Source organism: Tripterygium wilfordii, chromosome 12 (genome assembly GCF_013401445.1).
Source record: "Tripterygium wilfordii isolate XIE 37 chromosome 12, ASM1340144v1, whole genome shotgun sequence".
NCBI lineage: Eukaryota > Viridiplantae > Streptophyta > Magnoliopsida > Celastrales > Celastraceae > Tripterygium > Tripterygium wilfordii.
In genome coordinates, this window is record NC_052243.1 from 5308329 (window position 1) to 5325234 (window position 16906).

General features: G+C 38.1%; 1 protein-coding gene across 1 annotated transcript; it reads left to right on the plus strand.

Annotated features, from left to right (window-relative positions):
* The first annotated feature begins 438 nt into the window (after positions 1 to 438).
* LOC120010124 lies at positions 439 to 2250 on the plus strand. Its single transcript, XM_038860826.1, has 2 exons — positions 439 to 1472; positions 1557 to 2250. Exon 2 carries the CDS (start codon positions 1611 to 1613, stop codon positions 2073 to 2075), a length of 465 nt encoding a protein of 154 aa, XP_038716754.1. The 5' UTR covers positions 439 to 1472; positions 1557 to 1610; the 3' UTR covers positions 2076 to 2250.
* The last annotated feature ends 14656 nt before the right edge of the window (positions 2251 to 16906 follow it).

Here is a 16906-nt window from a genome sequence, read left to right on the forward strand (position 1 = left end):
AAAACACTAAACGTAACAACCGTTTCAACATTCATAAAACACAACGAATTTAATAAGCAATAAAATCATCTTAGTGAATGCATCAATTTTCATTCTTTTTTTTGTGTTTTAACATTTCTTTAAAATATTTAATAGGTGCTATAATAGGGGATATAAAAGTACTATTTATCTTAAGACCTTACATAAATTAAGAAATAATATATCTATCACAAGGCAACAAACTACACGTCTATGGCCTAGTTTGGTAAGGGTTTTTTTATTACTTTGTAGTATAAATACTATGAGTCATCCAAACAAAATTTTTTGTGCATGTAATTCGAGACAATTTTTGCAGTATTTTATTGACTTTTATAAATGCTACAACTTTGAAGCATTTTACTACCATTTGAGTAATATTTGTCTATTTTGTCCCCATGATTTGTTTTATTTCGATTATACCCTCATCTTATAACCAAAGTCCAAGTCATTCATTAGAGAGTAACCCACTAACTGTGCTTAGAAACAATATGAAAGCAAGATATATATGTTGTATGTCTTTTGCCTTAGTGAGTTTCATATATTGCCTTTGTCGTCCGGGTTTGTGTGTTGGAATTTTTGGTTTCTGTTTCTGGGATTGCGAGTGAAGATCTCAAGTTTCTCTCCTATTCTCAATTTGATTCATGATTGAATATCTATGATTAGATAACTGTCATTGCATAATTTCGTATCTAATTTGGATCGCCTAGCTACTTTTGGACTCAATCTTTACTATATTAAACTACCGTATCAGCCTAAATCTGTTTGACTTATTGCCTACCCCATGTCGATTTCCCATCTCTGTTTGTTGCCTACAATTAGGTTCATTTGTTTCCCATATCTGTTTGTTGCCTACAATCATGTTCATCTCTGTTTGTATCTAGAATGATTGTCGATTGGACATGTTCTAATTGTTGCATAGCTTATTGGGATGGCCTACCTTTTTAATGCCTCATTTTACCTTTGTCGATCTCAATGTTTCCTCAGATTAGAATACTTGGATTTTCCTACATTGAAAGTTACATAAATTCTGTATATATTACATGATTTGGTGTTGTGCATTGACAGTCTATGCATTAGATGGTTATTAACTGATTGTATCCCTCTATACTGAGTTTAGTATATGCGAAATGTCTTCAAAAGGCAAAGATAAAATTGTAGAAGCTGCAAGTGAGAAGTTTAAGTGGGATACAAACAACACAAAAATATTTCTAGAGGTCTTGACTGTATGGAAGAAGAAAAACATTGGGGTAGTTAAGTGGGATAAAATTTCTAAAGAATTCAAAAAGGTTATTGAAATCTCCTCCTCGCCAGTGAAATTGAAATCCAAACACGACAACATGAAACAGAATTGACAGTTGTTCAATAGACTTAAGAGTTCAGAAACTAGATTGGGTTTTAACTCTGCGATTGGATTGATAGAGACAAGTGATGACTGGTGGGCTGCGAGGATTCAGGTTTCCTATCTTATAACTTAGTTTCTTCTGTTAAATCAAATGACTTATATATGATTTTGATTATGTTATTTTCTATGTCAACAGGAGAACATAAACTTCAAGACGTTTAAGACAATTGGACTTCCACTCTTTGAGGAGATGGACAAGTTATGGGGTGGAAACTCCGCTACTGGTGATGAGGTTATTTCACAATCCGTAGGAGATAATAACTGCTGCCACACTCCACAATCAGTGACACATGTAGATATGGACATCCTTGGCGATGACCTATCCATTGGATTTTCTCCTAACAATGTGATAACACCATTGCAAGAAGCTAGTTCCACAGGCCATGCTGCTGGTTCCACCAGGCAGACTTCTTTTTCAACCAGTAAAGGCTGTAGGAGGAAGAACAACTCAACTACTGACATCACCCCACCTGAGGTTCAGAATCTCTGTATTGGATTGAAGATAACCAGTGCTGAGCAGTGGTCTTACTATGTTTCCAAGAAGACCACTAGTGATGAAAAACGTGCGTATTTTGCATCGAAGAAGGTGTACTACGAGAATATGACTGTTGAACTTGATATTATGATTAATGTGTGTAAGCTTTGGTTAAGATGAACATCTCAGATAGTTACCCCCACATTTACTACTACGTAATTGAGTTGTTCGCGTCACGCGTGAAGCGGAGTTTGTTTCTTGCTATTCCTCATCACTCCCGGTTTGGTTACATAGAGAGGCTTTACAACAAGAGCAATGAATTTGGACCGAGTGGTTAGTGTTAAATTTACTTTGTCCAAAATTCTACATTTATTTACATTATTCTGGTTGATAGTACATTTGGATTATTAATTTGGTTTGTTCTTGTTTTTTATTTAAGTACATTTTTGCCTTTAATGAAATAGAAGTATGAATTAAGGTTTTTCAATTTGGATTGTTCATGTTTTTAAATGATTATTGAATTGGCTGATTAGAACTGAAGATGGATTTGATGTGTGATATATATAATTTCGCAGCTACTGTTAGTATTTTATTTTTAATGGAGTTTTATTTATGAATTGATACGTATTTACTCCTGCCAATTTATGACAGATATGGATGAAAGGATGGACTATAGGATGAATGCATGGAATACAATAGTGATAGCAGTGAAGATGTTATTGAGACTATGAAGCTACAAAGCATTGCCCTTATCTTTTACTACATAAGGTTAAACCATTATAGGAACATCTCACCTCATAGTGGGAGTTTACCATGAAGGACCAGTGAGATGAAGGGATACGCTTGGGTGATGGAAGTGTTTAATGGTAACCCGATACGGTGTCATGAAGTGTTTATAATGAACGTTAATGCCTTTAAAAGTTTGTGCAGAGTATTAAGAGATGATTATGGGTTGAAACAATCGAAGAAGACAACCATTATGGAGATAGTTGCTATGTTTGTTAATATTCTGGGGCATGAAGAAACAAATAGAGATGTACAAGAGCGTTTTCAATATTTAGGGGAAACAATCAGTCGCTATTTCCATGCAGTTCTGGCTGCTACTATGAAGATGGCTAAGGTGATTATACGGCCCAGGGGAAATTCACTTCATGAAACTCCAACGTACATTAGGGAGTATCTGATGCAGATTGAGATATTTCAATTAAATATTTTATTCTGGTATTTTAGGAAATCAATTGTTTGTAAATCAATTAATATTATTTTTCTATGAGTCTAGTATCTTTTTATTAAGAGTACTTTTATATATTTACTTTTAGGTAATTGTTTCCTATTAGAAGTGTCTATGGTTTCGTTTAGCTTACTATATAAGGTTGTAACCCTCATTGAGGAATTTCAGTTTTGAGTTTTTGATTGAATAAAATTAAGAGATGGCTAGTTTTTTCCAATTCTTTGGTATTCGCTAGAATAAACAAAATTTTGAAGCCTTAAATCTGGTATTCATGTGTCGAATCAACAGATCCAAGTAAGTGTTCTTTCCACCACACCGCGCTGCATCATTTGCTCTTGAGAGACGACTAGTCTTTTCCAAGTCTTTGGTATTCACTAGAATAAACAAAGTTTTGAAGCCTTAAATCTGGTATTCGTGTGTCGAATGAACATATTTAAGTAGACTTGTTCCTGGTATTCGTGTGTCGAATCAACAGATCCAAGTAGGTGTTCTTTCCACAACGCTTGCTGCATCAGTTGGTATCAGAGTGAGGTCTTCCTTCACAATCATGGTACGCGAAGGTAGAGCTAATGGAGTCTGTGAAGGTCATGGTAGTAGGCGGGTTCCGAAAGAGAAGGCCTATAAACATGAAAATCGTGGTGGTGGACGGGTTCTGAGTGAGAAGGTCTACGATCATGTGAAAGATGTTCTTGATATTTTCGATTCAGAGGTTGTTCTTGTAGAAGAACTGATCTTCGATCCAGTTGGAGATCCTATCTTTGATGAATACTGATCGATACTTTTTATTGCAAGAAATACTTGCAACTCAACACCGACGGGTTTATCCCAATCGCAAGTGTACGTGCCAACTGACAGTATAATAGTGAAAGGGGTCGAATCCAAGAGGACTGTATTAATTACCAACTATAACTACTAACAATAGTGCAAATTAAATTCGGATGCTTCTAATATTAACTAGCAATAAAATTTAGATAAATATCAATGGATGAAAAACTAGCTTGGGTTTGGCTTGCCAACTACCTCCACCTGTGCACACAAATTAATATGCAATCACACAATTTAAAAGTTTAACAATGTCAATTGAAAGGCCTTGGTCCAGCTGCAGTCAATTAGATTTCCCTAAACAACGATCCTGACTTTGGTCCAGTTGCAAGATCTTTTCTTATCAAAGGAGTCTTGGTTGGTCTACCCTAAGAGTTTCCTAAGACAAGCATAAGCACTAGGAAATCGACAGTTGCACAATTTAGGATAATGGTCTATTACCCAATCAATTATGTCCTATGTTCCCAAAACTTGGATCTTACGCAAGTTCTCGTTACTTCGTCAAACACCGGGTCATGGTCAGCCGAATATGTTTAACTAACAATTCCTAAAACTATGATGTTGATCAGGCATGCATAACAATAGGAAATAAGCAATCAATCCAGAGAACAAAAAATTAAACTTAGTCTGATTGTCAATTAAATCTGTGCACAAGGTTTATGGTAGAAGAATTACCAAACCCTAGCTAGAAAAGAGTTTAGCTACACATGCTCATAACTAAAACCATATAAATACTCATAGACAATGTTCAAATCAATGGAAGAGTAGAAATTTGCTGAAGAATTGATGTGCCCAGCTTTGATGTTGCTTCTCCTCCTTCCTGCCGACACCCACTTCTTCAATCTTTGGTCTTCGGCTGCGCAAAGTAAAGTCCCCCTTTTTGTCTCAGCTTAACACTCTTTATATAGTGCTTAGCAAGCCCTAAACTGGCCCAATTGCCCTTGCCACGTCAGCAACTTAATTAAACAAGTCTGGTTCCCACGTTCTGCGGCCGCGACAAGTTGCAAAACAGGCTACAAATTCTGTCCAGTAATGACTTTATTCTCCAGCAGTACCTGTGCACAAAAACACAATATGGGCAGTATTTTGCACTAATCATCATAGAAAAATAATACTTTTAAGCCCATAAAACTAGGTGTATTTTACACCTAACAAAATCCCCCAAACTTCACTCTTGCTTGTCCTCAAGCAAGCAATCAATCAAAAAAAAAGTTTAAATCCTTTAAACATCAGTTGAAAAACTTCAATCAAGAATTGGCACTACAAGTACTCTCTCATTATTGCAATGCAATATTGACATCTAGTAGAAGATTGCACAGCCCTAACTCTGCTCACAACCACTTTAGTTTACACAACTATTCTCACACACCCTCACCAAGGTACACACATAATATATAGAAGAAAATTTTCACTCAAGTGTTTAAAGGTGGTGTTTACTCTCTTATGAATTCATAACCTGCAGCCATATGCTCACATGTCCACCAATCTTACTTCACACTAAAATCCTCATTCAATGAATCCGAAGGACTTTATTTCAGAAGCACGAAACTTGGCTAAGGAAGGCTCAAAAATGCACAAAATAAATATAAATTGGACTCAAACTAAAGTCATCATAATCCAATCACAATTAAGTTCAATGCACAAAGGATAAACTGCAGGGAATAGCATAAGATATATAAAGGTCTGGTTTAACAAAAATATGTGATGATCATGCCTTATATCACAGTCTCAAAAATAGGCATCCATCATAAAACTAATCCTAACTCCATCTAACCATCCCAACATAATATAGTACCAAAAGAAAACTCCCCTACTCCAAAATGACAAATAAGATTGTCAGCAACCTACTCGAACACCAGCACACAACCACATAACTTCAGGGTAGGCTTCCATCACGAATCAAATCAAACATCTCCCTCTGTTGAGCCTCAAACCTCTGCACTGCCTCCTTCATCTCATGCATATGTGTTCCAATACTCATTTGAAGTGACTCAACTGTTGATTCAAGATGCTCCAACCGGGTTATAACCTGCCCCTGCAAACTCCCTACTTGCTCAACTTCAACACCCAAATCAGTCACTTTCTCCTCAACAGCCTCCAACCTTTCGTCCAAATTACCACAACCTGCACCAACAGTTCCTTCTTCAGTATTATGCACCCGAGACTCCTCAGCTGTCCCAGAAGTTTTCTGCTGCTGCCTAACAAGCTGCACTTCACTTCTATCAAACCAAAACCTGTTAAGAGGTGCTTTCCTTTTCTCCTGAACATCACCCAGCTCCTTTTCCACACTTTCAGCAAGACACAAAGTAGTGATTAGCACTCCAAACGGCAGCACCTGACCAGGTTTATTGTCCTCTTTCACTTTAACAATGTGATCATATATAGTACTTGCCATGCAAAAATCCAAATCACAAATAATGGCATACATCAAATAGCAAGACTTTGCATTGACAGTGGAGAGATGAGTCACAGGTATCACATTCCTGGTCACTATCTGAGCTAACAGTCTATAAGGCTGCATCAAATCTACATATAAAATCACATTTTTGTTCGGCTCATCACTACTATTCCCAGTCAGAGTTTCAACCACAATTCTCCAATCAGGCCACACAATATCAACATTCAAAGTTCCAAAATCCCTAAATTTAAAGCTAGGTTTCTTCAATGGTTCGGTTAAGCTCAAAACAGATGAAACCCTTCTTGGGTTGAAAAAGAACTGCTTACCTCGAACATATGCCATACAATGGTTATCATTAACTATCAAATTGGCATAAAACTCATAAACCAGTTGCCGAATAGCCACACCTGGAACACTGGTGATGCCGAGCCATCCCCTCTCTTTCAATTTGTAATACCAGTTAACCCGTTGGAAGTGCTCCACCACAACATGGCGTTCCACATGCAAAGCCCGCTTCGACCACACTTCCTCACACTCGATCTGCACTGCCGGGGATATGAATCGGTCAAAACCCTCTTCTTCCTCCACAAGGACATCTGCACTCTCAACCACCTTTCCCTTCTTCTTGCTCGCTAACTCCTTCTTCCTCTTTGCACTTCTTGTAGTCATTAATGAACTCGGTATTGTTGCCAAAGGTGAGAGAATTAACCCAAGTTTTTTTTTTTTAGAAAGGTAATCTCCCCTGTCTTTAGGTGCAAGAGGTAGAAGAGAAAATTAAGGGCTGCGGCGGCTGTAGGGCCTGGCACCAACCCTACTCCATATATATATATATATATATTTTTTTTTATTTTAACTTTGGTCACCGCTTCACTGTATACACTTCAGGCCACACTTAGGCTGCACAAAGGCTACAAAGTCCCCAGCACTCTACTTATATACTTCTCTCCACTGTTCAGATTTCTTCATTCAACATCATACTTAGACTCCTCATAACCTTACAACCACCTCGACCATAGCCTCATGATGGATACTATTTTATGACTTATGACACAGGCATAACACATCACATAGATGGGAAGGTTTATCGCAAGAGTAGAAAAATTCAATGAAAAGATTGGAAGCAACAGCCGGGTTCAAGGTAGGCCAAAAATTAACAAAGAATGCCTTCATCACTTTCAAAGAACAAAAACATAGTATTTACTTCAGATGGTCTAATGCAAGTTCTAGCTATACAAAGTCATGAAATTCATAGCACACAAAATTTCCTGAAGGCTCCTCACAAGCTAAGTGGTGTTGCAAATAATGTGTAAGCTAAGCAGACATTCATTGCAAAAGGTTATGCAAATAATCACACCATCAGTCTCAAAAACACTGCCTAACAATTAAGCACAAGTATGCCAATTCTCTTCTCAAAACGCTTTCAAAAATTTTTTTCAGAAATTTTCGGCAAAAGCAAATTCCCTCTCCCCCAAACTTGAAATTGACATTGTCCTCAATGTTTAAGAAGAAAGAACAAAAGAAAATTTGCAAGGACGAAAACAAATAACAAAAATAAGGGAAAGAAAAGAAGAGAGACTTAGCTGATTGAAGTTGTGTAAATTGTGCTCCTCTTCCACATGGGTTACCTCCCATGAAGTGCTAACTTTATTGTCTTCAGCCGGACATAGCCTTATACTCGGTCAGAGATCAGTCGATTGGAGATATACCACTTCATCCACAGTAACTTGTACATTCTCCCAATAAGGCTTCACTCGATGGCCATTCACCTTAAATGTGTGATCAGAATATTGATGTTTTAATTCTAATGCACCATGAGGAAACACAGCTTGTATCACATACGGGCCATGCCATTTTGATTTGAGTTTTCCCGGAAACAATTTCAAACGAGAGTTATACACCAGCACCTTCTGTCCCACAGAAAAAGTCTTCCGTACAAGCTTCTTGTCATGGTACTGCTTTGCACGCTCCTTGTATAACTTAGCATTGTCATAAGCTTCACACCGTAATTCTTCAAGCTCGTTTAGTTGCAAGCGACGCCTATCTCCAGCTGCCTTCATGTCAAAATTTAGCTTTTTAATAGCCCAATAAGCTCGATGCTCTAATTCAACTGGCAAGTGACACTCTTTCCCATAAACCAACCGGAATGGAGACATCCCAATGGGCGTTTTGTAAGCAGTCCTGTATGCCCATAAAGCATCATTCAAGCGTAGAGAAAAATCTTCTCTGTTTGGATTCACCGTCTTCTCAAGAATGGCCTTGATTTCTCTATTGCTTATCTCCACTTGCCCACTCGTCTGAGGATGATATGGGGTTCCCACACGGTGAGTGATCCCATATTTCTTCATTAGGGCCGAACATGCATAATTATTGAAGTGCCTGCCACCATCACTAATGATCGCTCGTGGCATCCCAAAACGAGAGAAAATATTGTCCTGCAAAAACTTCACAACCACTCGATGATCATTAGTTCGTGAGGGGACAGCCTCGACCCATTTGGACACATAATCAACACCAACTAAAATATATTCAAAGCCAAAAGAGTTGGGAAAAGGACCCATGAAGTCAATTCCCCATACATCAAAAAGTTCAAGGACTTGAATACTTGTTAAAGGCATTTGATCTCTGGCAGCTATGTTACCGGTCCTTTGGCATCTGTCACAAGTCTTACAAAAACTCCAAGCATCTTTAAAAATAGTAGGCCAATAAAAACCAGCTTGAAATACCTTAATTGCAGTCTTTTTAGGCCCAAAGTGGCCTCCACATGCATAAGCATGACAATGAGTCAAGATCTCTTGTTGTTCACATTGTGCTACACATCTACGAATAATTTGATCCGGGCATATCTTGAAAAGGTAAGGATCATCCCATATATAATGTCTAGCCCGTGAAATTATCCGCTTCCTTTCCTGATAAGACAAATCAGTAGGAAAAGAATTAGTAACAAGATAATTCACAATGTCGGCATACCATGGCAGTGTGTTTATGGACAGGAGCTGTTCATCCGGGAAAGAGTCACCCAAAGGAAGTTCTTCATGTTCATTGTCAGGTAGCAGCCGAGAAAGATGATCAGCCACTACATTTTCTCTTCCCTTTTTATCTTTAATCTCCAAGTCGAACTCCTGCAAAAGTAGAACCCAACGTATTAGCCTTGGCTTTGCATCCTTTTTTGTCATTAAATACCTCAACGCAGCATGGTCTGTATACACAATAACTCGCGAGCCAATGAGGTAAGATCTGAATTTTTCCAATGCAAAAATCACTGCCAATAATTCTTTTTCCGTTGTTGAATAATTCAGCTGAGCATCATTCATGGTGTGAGAAGCATAATAGATGGCATATGGTGTCTTATTTTTCCGCTGGCCCAGAACAGCTCCCAGCGAATAATCACTGGCGTCACACATTAACTCAAATGGCAACTCCCAATCAGGTGCCTGCATAATAGGAGCTGAAGTGAGTGCTTGTTTTAACTTATCAAATGCTGTCCGGCAGTCATCTGTCCATACAAATTCAGCATCCTTTGTCAGCAATACACACAAAGGTTGCGAGATCTTGGAAAAGTCTTTTATAAATCTTCGGTAAAACCCCGCATGACCAAGAAAACTCCGCACACCCTTTACTGTGGTAGGATGAGGCAGCTTAGATATGACTTCGATTTTTGCCTTGTCGACTTCAATGCCACGGCTGGAAATCAGATGACCCAACACAATTCCTTCTTGCACCATGAAGTGACATTTTTCCCAATTCAAAACAAGGTTGGTTTCTTCACACCTCTCTAACACCAACCTCAAATGCTCAAGACATTCATCAAAATCAGCTCCAAATACACTGAAATCATCCATGAAAACTTCAATAAACTTCTCTACCATGTCAGAGAAAATACTCATCATACATCTTTGGAATGTAGCTGGTGCGTTGCACAACCCAAACGGCATCCTTCGGTATGCAAAAGTGCCATATGGACATGTGAACGTAGTCTTCTCTTGGTCCTCAGGTGCTATGGCAATCTGATTGTATCCACTATAGCCGTCAAGAAAGCAATAATGACTATGCCCAGCTAGTCTCTCCAACATCTGATCAATGAATGGTAGCGGAAAGTGGTCTTTTCGAGTTTCGTTGTTCAACTTCCTATAATCAATACACACTCTCCATCCCGTGGTCATTCGTGTAGGTATCAATTCATTATTTTCATTCTTCACTACAGTAATGCCACTTTTCTTCGGTACTACATGAATTGGACTGACCCACTTGCTATCTGAAATCGGATAAATTACCCCCACATCAAGTAGCTTTAGAACTTTAGCTTTGACAACCTCCTTCATATGTGGATTCAACCTCCTTTGTGCTTCTCGGGTAGGCTTTGCATTATTTTCCAGAAAAATCTGATGCATACATCTTGACGGGCTGATCCCTTTTATGTCCGCAATGGTCCAACCAAGAGCTGTTTTGTGCTGTCTCAAAATTCGGATCAACTTTCCCTCCTCCCCCAAACTTAGATTTGCAGCCACTATCACTGGTAAAGTGCTATGTTCACCCAAGTAGATGTATTTCAAGTGACTTGGCAGCTGCTTCAGCTCCAACTTGGGTGCTTTAACTGTGGAAGGAACAAGAGATGCATTAGTAGGCGTCAGTTGCTCAAATGGAGGAGTATTCTTACCACCATAAGGCCGGTCCAACTGGAATGCTTGGATGGCCTCCTCTATACGGTCATCCTCCAACTCTCCCTCCAAAATTGTCTTCTCATTCAAACCATACGCCACCACTGCTTCAATTGGATCCACTCTAGTAACCTGAAAAACCTCACTCACAAGATCATGTGTAGTGTCAACATTAAAACAATCACTATGATCATCATGAGATTTAAGTGCATCAAACACACGAAATTCCAATTCTTTGTCATTTACTTGCATAGTTACAGTCCCTTTTCTCACATTAATATTCATGTCAGCAGTAACCATAAAAGGTCGTCCAAGTATGATAGGCAAAGATGCTGATCTAGGACTATCCTCCATATCCAACACAACAAAATCAGCAGGCAAGATCAAGTCATTTACAGTCACCAGAACATCCTCTAAAATTCCCTTGGGTCTTTTAACACTACGGTCAGCTAGTTGCAGTGTTATAGAAGTCTCTTGAAGCTCTCCCAACCCAAGTTTTTCATAGACAGAGTAAGGTAACAAATTAATACTTGCTCCTAAGTCTAATAATGCCTTTTCAAAAAATTGATTTCCCACTTTACATGGTATAGTAAAACTACCAGGATCTTTGAGTTTTGGTGGGAGTTTGTTTAACAACACAGCACTGACCTCTTCTTTCAAAGCAATTTTTTCATGAGCAGCAAATTTTCTCTTTTTAGTGCAACATTCTTTAAGAAATTTAGCATAAGATGGAATTTGTTTAATAGCATCAAGCAATGGAATATTAATTTCAACCTTACGCAAATTCTCAAAAATATCAACAGCCTTAGAATCAGTGTTCTTTTTGGCAAACCTTTGCGGGAAAGGTGGAGGATCTCTTTCCCATTCCTATGTCTCCACTGGTGCAGTTTTGCGGCCCATTTGTACCCTGTCTGTAGCTTTACTGCAATTTGTAGACTCTGTTTTCAACTGCTCTGTCTTGTTGATTTGCTTGCCACTTCTGAGAGTTGTGATAGCTTTCAATTGTTCTGGTTGCCCAGCTGGGTTATTCAAGGGCTGCGAAGGTAATTCTCCCTTCTTTCGTTCACTCATCTCCTTAGCCATTTGTCCCACTTGAGTCTCCAATTTTTGGATGGCTTGAGTTGTTTGCTGCATAAATTGCATCATTGTGGTCTCCATGTCACTCCTCTTTGCTGGTTGCTGTGCAGGAGCTGCTGTTTCAGCCACATTCTGTTCATTCCTCCAGGAGAAATTTGGGTGATTACGCCATGGATAAGCTTGATTCCTCAGGTTGAAATTTCCTTGCCCCAAGTAATTGGCTTGTTCTTGGTCCGTCATAGAAGTCAATGGACAGGCTTCAGTCACATGATCATGATTTGAACAAATAGCGCACACAATAACGGGCTTTGTTGGCACCGAAGCTTTCACATTCATTCCCTTCATGGCTTCAACAATCATGTCAATTTTTCGATTGATATTTCCCATCTCCGCTTGTACCATAGTGTCGGTACTGACTTCGTACATGCCTTGCTTCCTTGTTGAGCTTCTACCCCGTGTAGAAAATTGTTGAGAGTCTTCGCTCAATTCTTCGAATAACTCCATTGCTTCCTCACTACTTTTCCTCATTAACACTCCATTACAAGCTGAATCAACCTTCATCCTATTAATCTCATTCAACCCTTCATAGAAGTGCAGCACAACATCATCCTTATGCAGATTATGAGTTGGGCAACGAGTTAAGCAGCTCTTGAAATCTTTCCAAGCCTCATAGAATAAATCACCTTCTTTTTGCTGAAAATTCTGAATTTCTCGCACCAGCTGCTTGGTTCTATGGGCTGGGAAAAATTCCCTTAAAAACTTAGTTGCCATCTGCTCCCACGTGCCAATAGTACCTGCTTCAATAGAGTTGTACCACATCTTGGCTCCTCCTCTAAGAGTGAATGGAAAGAGCACCAATTTCAGATTATCAGTAGATATCCCTGTCATGTGTTGAGTACGACAAAGATCAGTAAAATCCTTCAGATGTTGGTGTGGATCTTCATCAAACCGCCCCTCATAATGTGGTACAGAGTTCAGTAATTGAGGTGACAGGCTGACATTAGCAGCTCCCGTAGGTTGATATGTAATACATGATGGCTGGGTAATGTTCTGCGGGATGTATCTGTTCATCATGGGTATCCATGCATTACCCGCTGCATTCCCAGCACCACCAGCAATTTGAATCTCATGATTGTGTGGGTTTTCAGCCATGTTTCTTTGTCTCAAAGCTCTAGTTGTTCTCTCAATTTTTGGGTCAAATTCTTCTAATGGTTGATGTTGAGAGCGAGTATTGACCATGCAATGTAAGCAACAATTCTGGACCTGCACAAAAATTTATTTATCTATTTATTTATTTTTTTTTTTAAAGTAAGTTTCAGTAGGATAAATCAACTAAATAAATAACTACACACTATTGCCGTAAGAAACAACTGATAATAAACTTAACAGTCCCCGGCAACGGCGCCAAAAACTTGATCGATACTTTTTATTGCAAGAAATACTTGCAACTCAACACCGACGGGTTTATCCCAATCGCAAGTGTACGTGCCAACTGACAGTATAATAGTGAAAGGGGTCGAATCCACGAGGACTGTATTAATTACCAACTATAACTACTAACAATAGTGCAAATTAAATTCGGATGCTTCTAATATTAACTAGCAATAAAATTTAGATAAATATCAATGGATGAAAAACTAGCTTGGGTTTGGCTTGCCAACTACCTCCACCTGTGCACACAAATTAATATGCAATCACACAATTTAAAAGTTTAACAATGTCAATTGAAAGGCCTTGGTCCAGCTGCAGTCAATTAGATTTCCCTAAACAACGATCCTGACTTTGGTCCAGTTGCAAGATCTTTTCTTATCAAAGGAGTCTTGGTTGGTCTACCCTAAGAGTTTCCTAAGACAAGCATAAGCACTAGGAAATCGACAGTTGCACAATTTAGGATAATGGTCTATTACCCAATCAATTATGTCCTATGTTCCCAAAACTTGGATCTTACGCAAGTTCTCGTTACTTCGTCAAACACCGGGTCATGGTCAGCCGAATATGTTTAACTAACAATTCCTAAAACTATGATGTTGATCAGGCATGCATAACAATAGGAAATAAGCAATCAATCCAGAGAACAAAAAATTAAACTTAGTCTGATTGTCAATTAAATCTGTGCACAAGGTTTATGGTAGAAGAATTACCAAACCCTAGCTAGAAAAGAGTTTAGCTACACATGCTCATAACTAAAACCATATAAATACTTATAGACAATGTTCAAATCAATGGAAGAGTAGAAATTTGCTGAAGAATTGATGTGCCCAGCTTTGATGTTGCTTCTCCTCCTTCCTGCCGACACCCACTTCTTCAATCTTTGGTCTTCGGCTGCGCAAAGTAAAGTCCCCCTTTTTGTCTCAGCTTAACACTCTTTATATAGTGCTTAGCAAGCCCTAAACTGGCCCAATTGCCCTTGCCACGTCAGCAACTTAATTAAACAAGTCTGGTTCCCACGTTCTGCGGCCGCGACAAGTTGCAAAACAGGCTACAAATTCTGTCCAGTAATGACTTTATTCTCCAGCAGTACCTGTGCACAAAAACACAATATGGGCAGTATTTTGCACTAATCATCATAGAAAAATAATACTTTTAAGCCCATAAAACTAGGTGTATTTTACACCTAACAAATACAACGATGTTGATGACCCAGAGGTAGATCGAAAATCAGAGTCGTACTTGGCTGAATCAGTGTTTGATTATTATCCGAAAGATATAGAGGAGTTTATATTAGAACAAGTTGTTGGTATGGAAAACCCTACAAAATTCTTAGCTAAAGAAAGATTTCATGAAGGACTTGTTGTAGAGATACAACATGTGGAGTTTATTATTCCAGAATGGCTTGACGACTCACGTGGAAAAGACTCTTTATTAATGTTGTTTCTGAATTTAATCAAGAGTTTAAAGTGTCATGAGTTGGAGGCTTGTTCTTTTGTTGCAATGACAATGATCGAGAAATCTAGAGTTTTCTTACTGCAATTCTTTAAAACTCGAGGTCGAGTTTTCTCCAACAATGTGAGAATGATGCAGATTGAGATATTCAATTAAATATTTTATTATGGTATTTTAGGAAATCAATTGTTTGAAAATCAACTAGTATTATTTTCTAGGAGTCTAGTATCTTTTTATTAAGAGTACTTTTATATATTTATTTTTAGGTAATTGTTTCCTATTAGAAGTGTTTAGGGTTTCGTTTAGTTTACTATTTAAGGTTGTAACCTTCATTGAGGAATTTCAGTTTTGAGTTTTTGATTGAATAAAATTAAGAGACGACTAGTCTTTTCCAATTCTTTGGTATTCGCCAGAATAAACAAAGTTTTGAAGCCTTAAATCTGGTATTCGTGTGTCGAATCAACAGATTTAAGTAGACTTGTTCCTGGTATTTGTGTGTCGAATCAACAGATCCAAGTAGGTGTTCTTTCCACCACGCCGCGCTGCATCAATATCCCAATGTAGGGTACTGTATATGTTTTAAGGATTACATTGGGGCATTGGATGGTACACATATATTGACTGTCGCTGATTCAGAGAGGAGGCAAAAGTATATAGGGTGGAAAGGTGTGCCTACGTAGAACGTTTTAGCGGTCTGTGACTTTGACATGTTTTAATGTTTTATACATATGTGTTAGCTGGGTGAGAGGGTTCGACACATGACAGTTGGGTCTTAGAACATTCATTGCGCGTTGTGCAGCTTTCGAAACCACCTCCAGGTACAAAAAGATCTTGAATATCTATGTTTTACTAAATAACCATATCAATATATACATATTGATAGTAATACATATTTACACATAAAGTAAATATTATTTGGTGGAGCGGGGTATGCAAACAAGACCGGTTTCTTGGCACCATACAAAGGGGAAAGGTTGTATTTTGGAATGGAGCATCTGCATCAGGACCATGTGAAGTTTTCAACAAGGCTCACACAAAAGGACATTTGGAGTAACAAAGAAGAAGTGACGGATATTGGGGTTGATGACTTCATACAAAACAAAGATACAAGTGAGGATTGTGATTGCTTGCATGGCGCTTCACAACTTTATTAAATTCAATGCTGCTGTTGATATTGATTTTAATGAAGTTGGCTCTACGTTTGCGGTAGAGGAGGAGAGCATGGCCAATGCAGAGGAAGGCAATGTGATGGAAGACGGTGAGGAAATTTTGGTCATTGACGACACGAACATGGCTCAATTTCGTGATTTTGTGGCCCAACAACTCATGAGCATGTGATGGATGGTTGTTATTAATTTATGGAAACATGTAAAAACTTATTTGGATGTATTTATATGTAATTGTAAGACAAAAAATGTTAAAAGTGAAGTATTTCCTCTTATTAAGGAATATTTTTATTAAAAATACTTCTTTTTTAATAAATTAATAAATTAACTATTAGAACAACTTTAATTAATTATTTTATTTTTAATAAATTAAATATTTTTAATTAATGATCTTAATTTTATAAATTAGTTTTTACATTTAAATACAACTATATTTCTCTATTACAACTAAAATGCATAATAACCCTGTCTGTAATTTATGACAATATGCTACACAACATAAATGTTACTAGCAAAAGTTTAACCAAACACTCCAACTATTTATGTATCATATCTGCTACTCAAATTGTCCAGTATTTCTGCTACCACCATTTCTATTAGCTTATCTGCTACTTTAAAATTTTTTTACCAAACTAGGCCTATGTCTCTCAATTATCTTGGGGATCTAAACTCAGTTAGGCCTGAGATGCATATTCAAGTTAGGATTACACGCATGTGGGGTTCCCTGAATGCAAGAACAACAATGAGTTAATCAGCGTTGACATAGTCCTCCTCGATGC

Bases quoted from the DNA above. Each gene is read 5' to 3' on its own strand.
- LOC120010124 (XM_038860826.1), top strand. From the start codon at position 1,611: ATGGACAAGTTATGGGGTGGAAACTCCGCTACTGGTGATGAGGTTATT.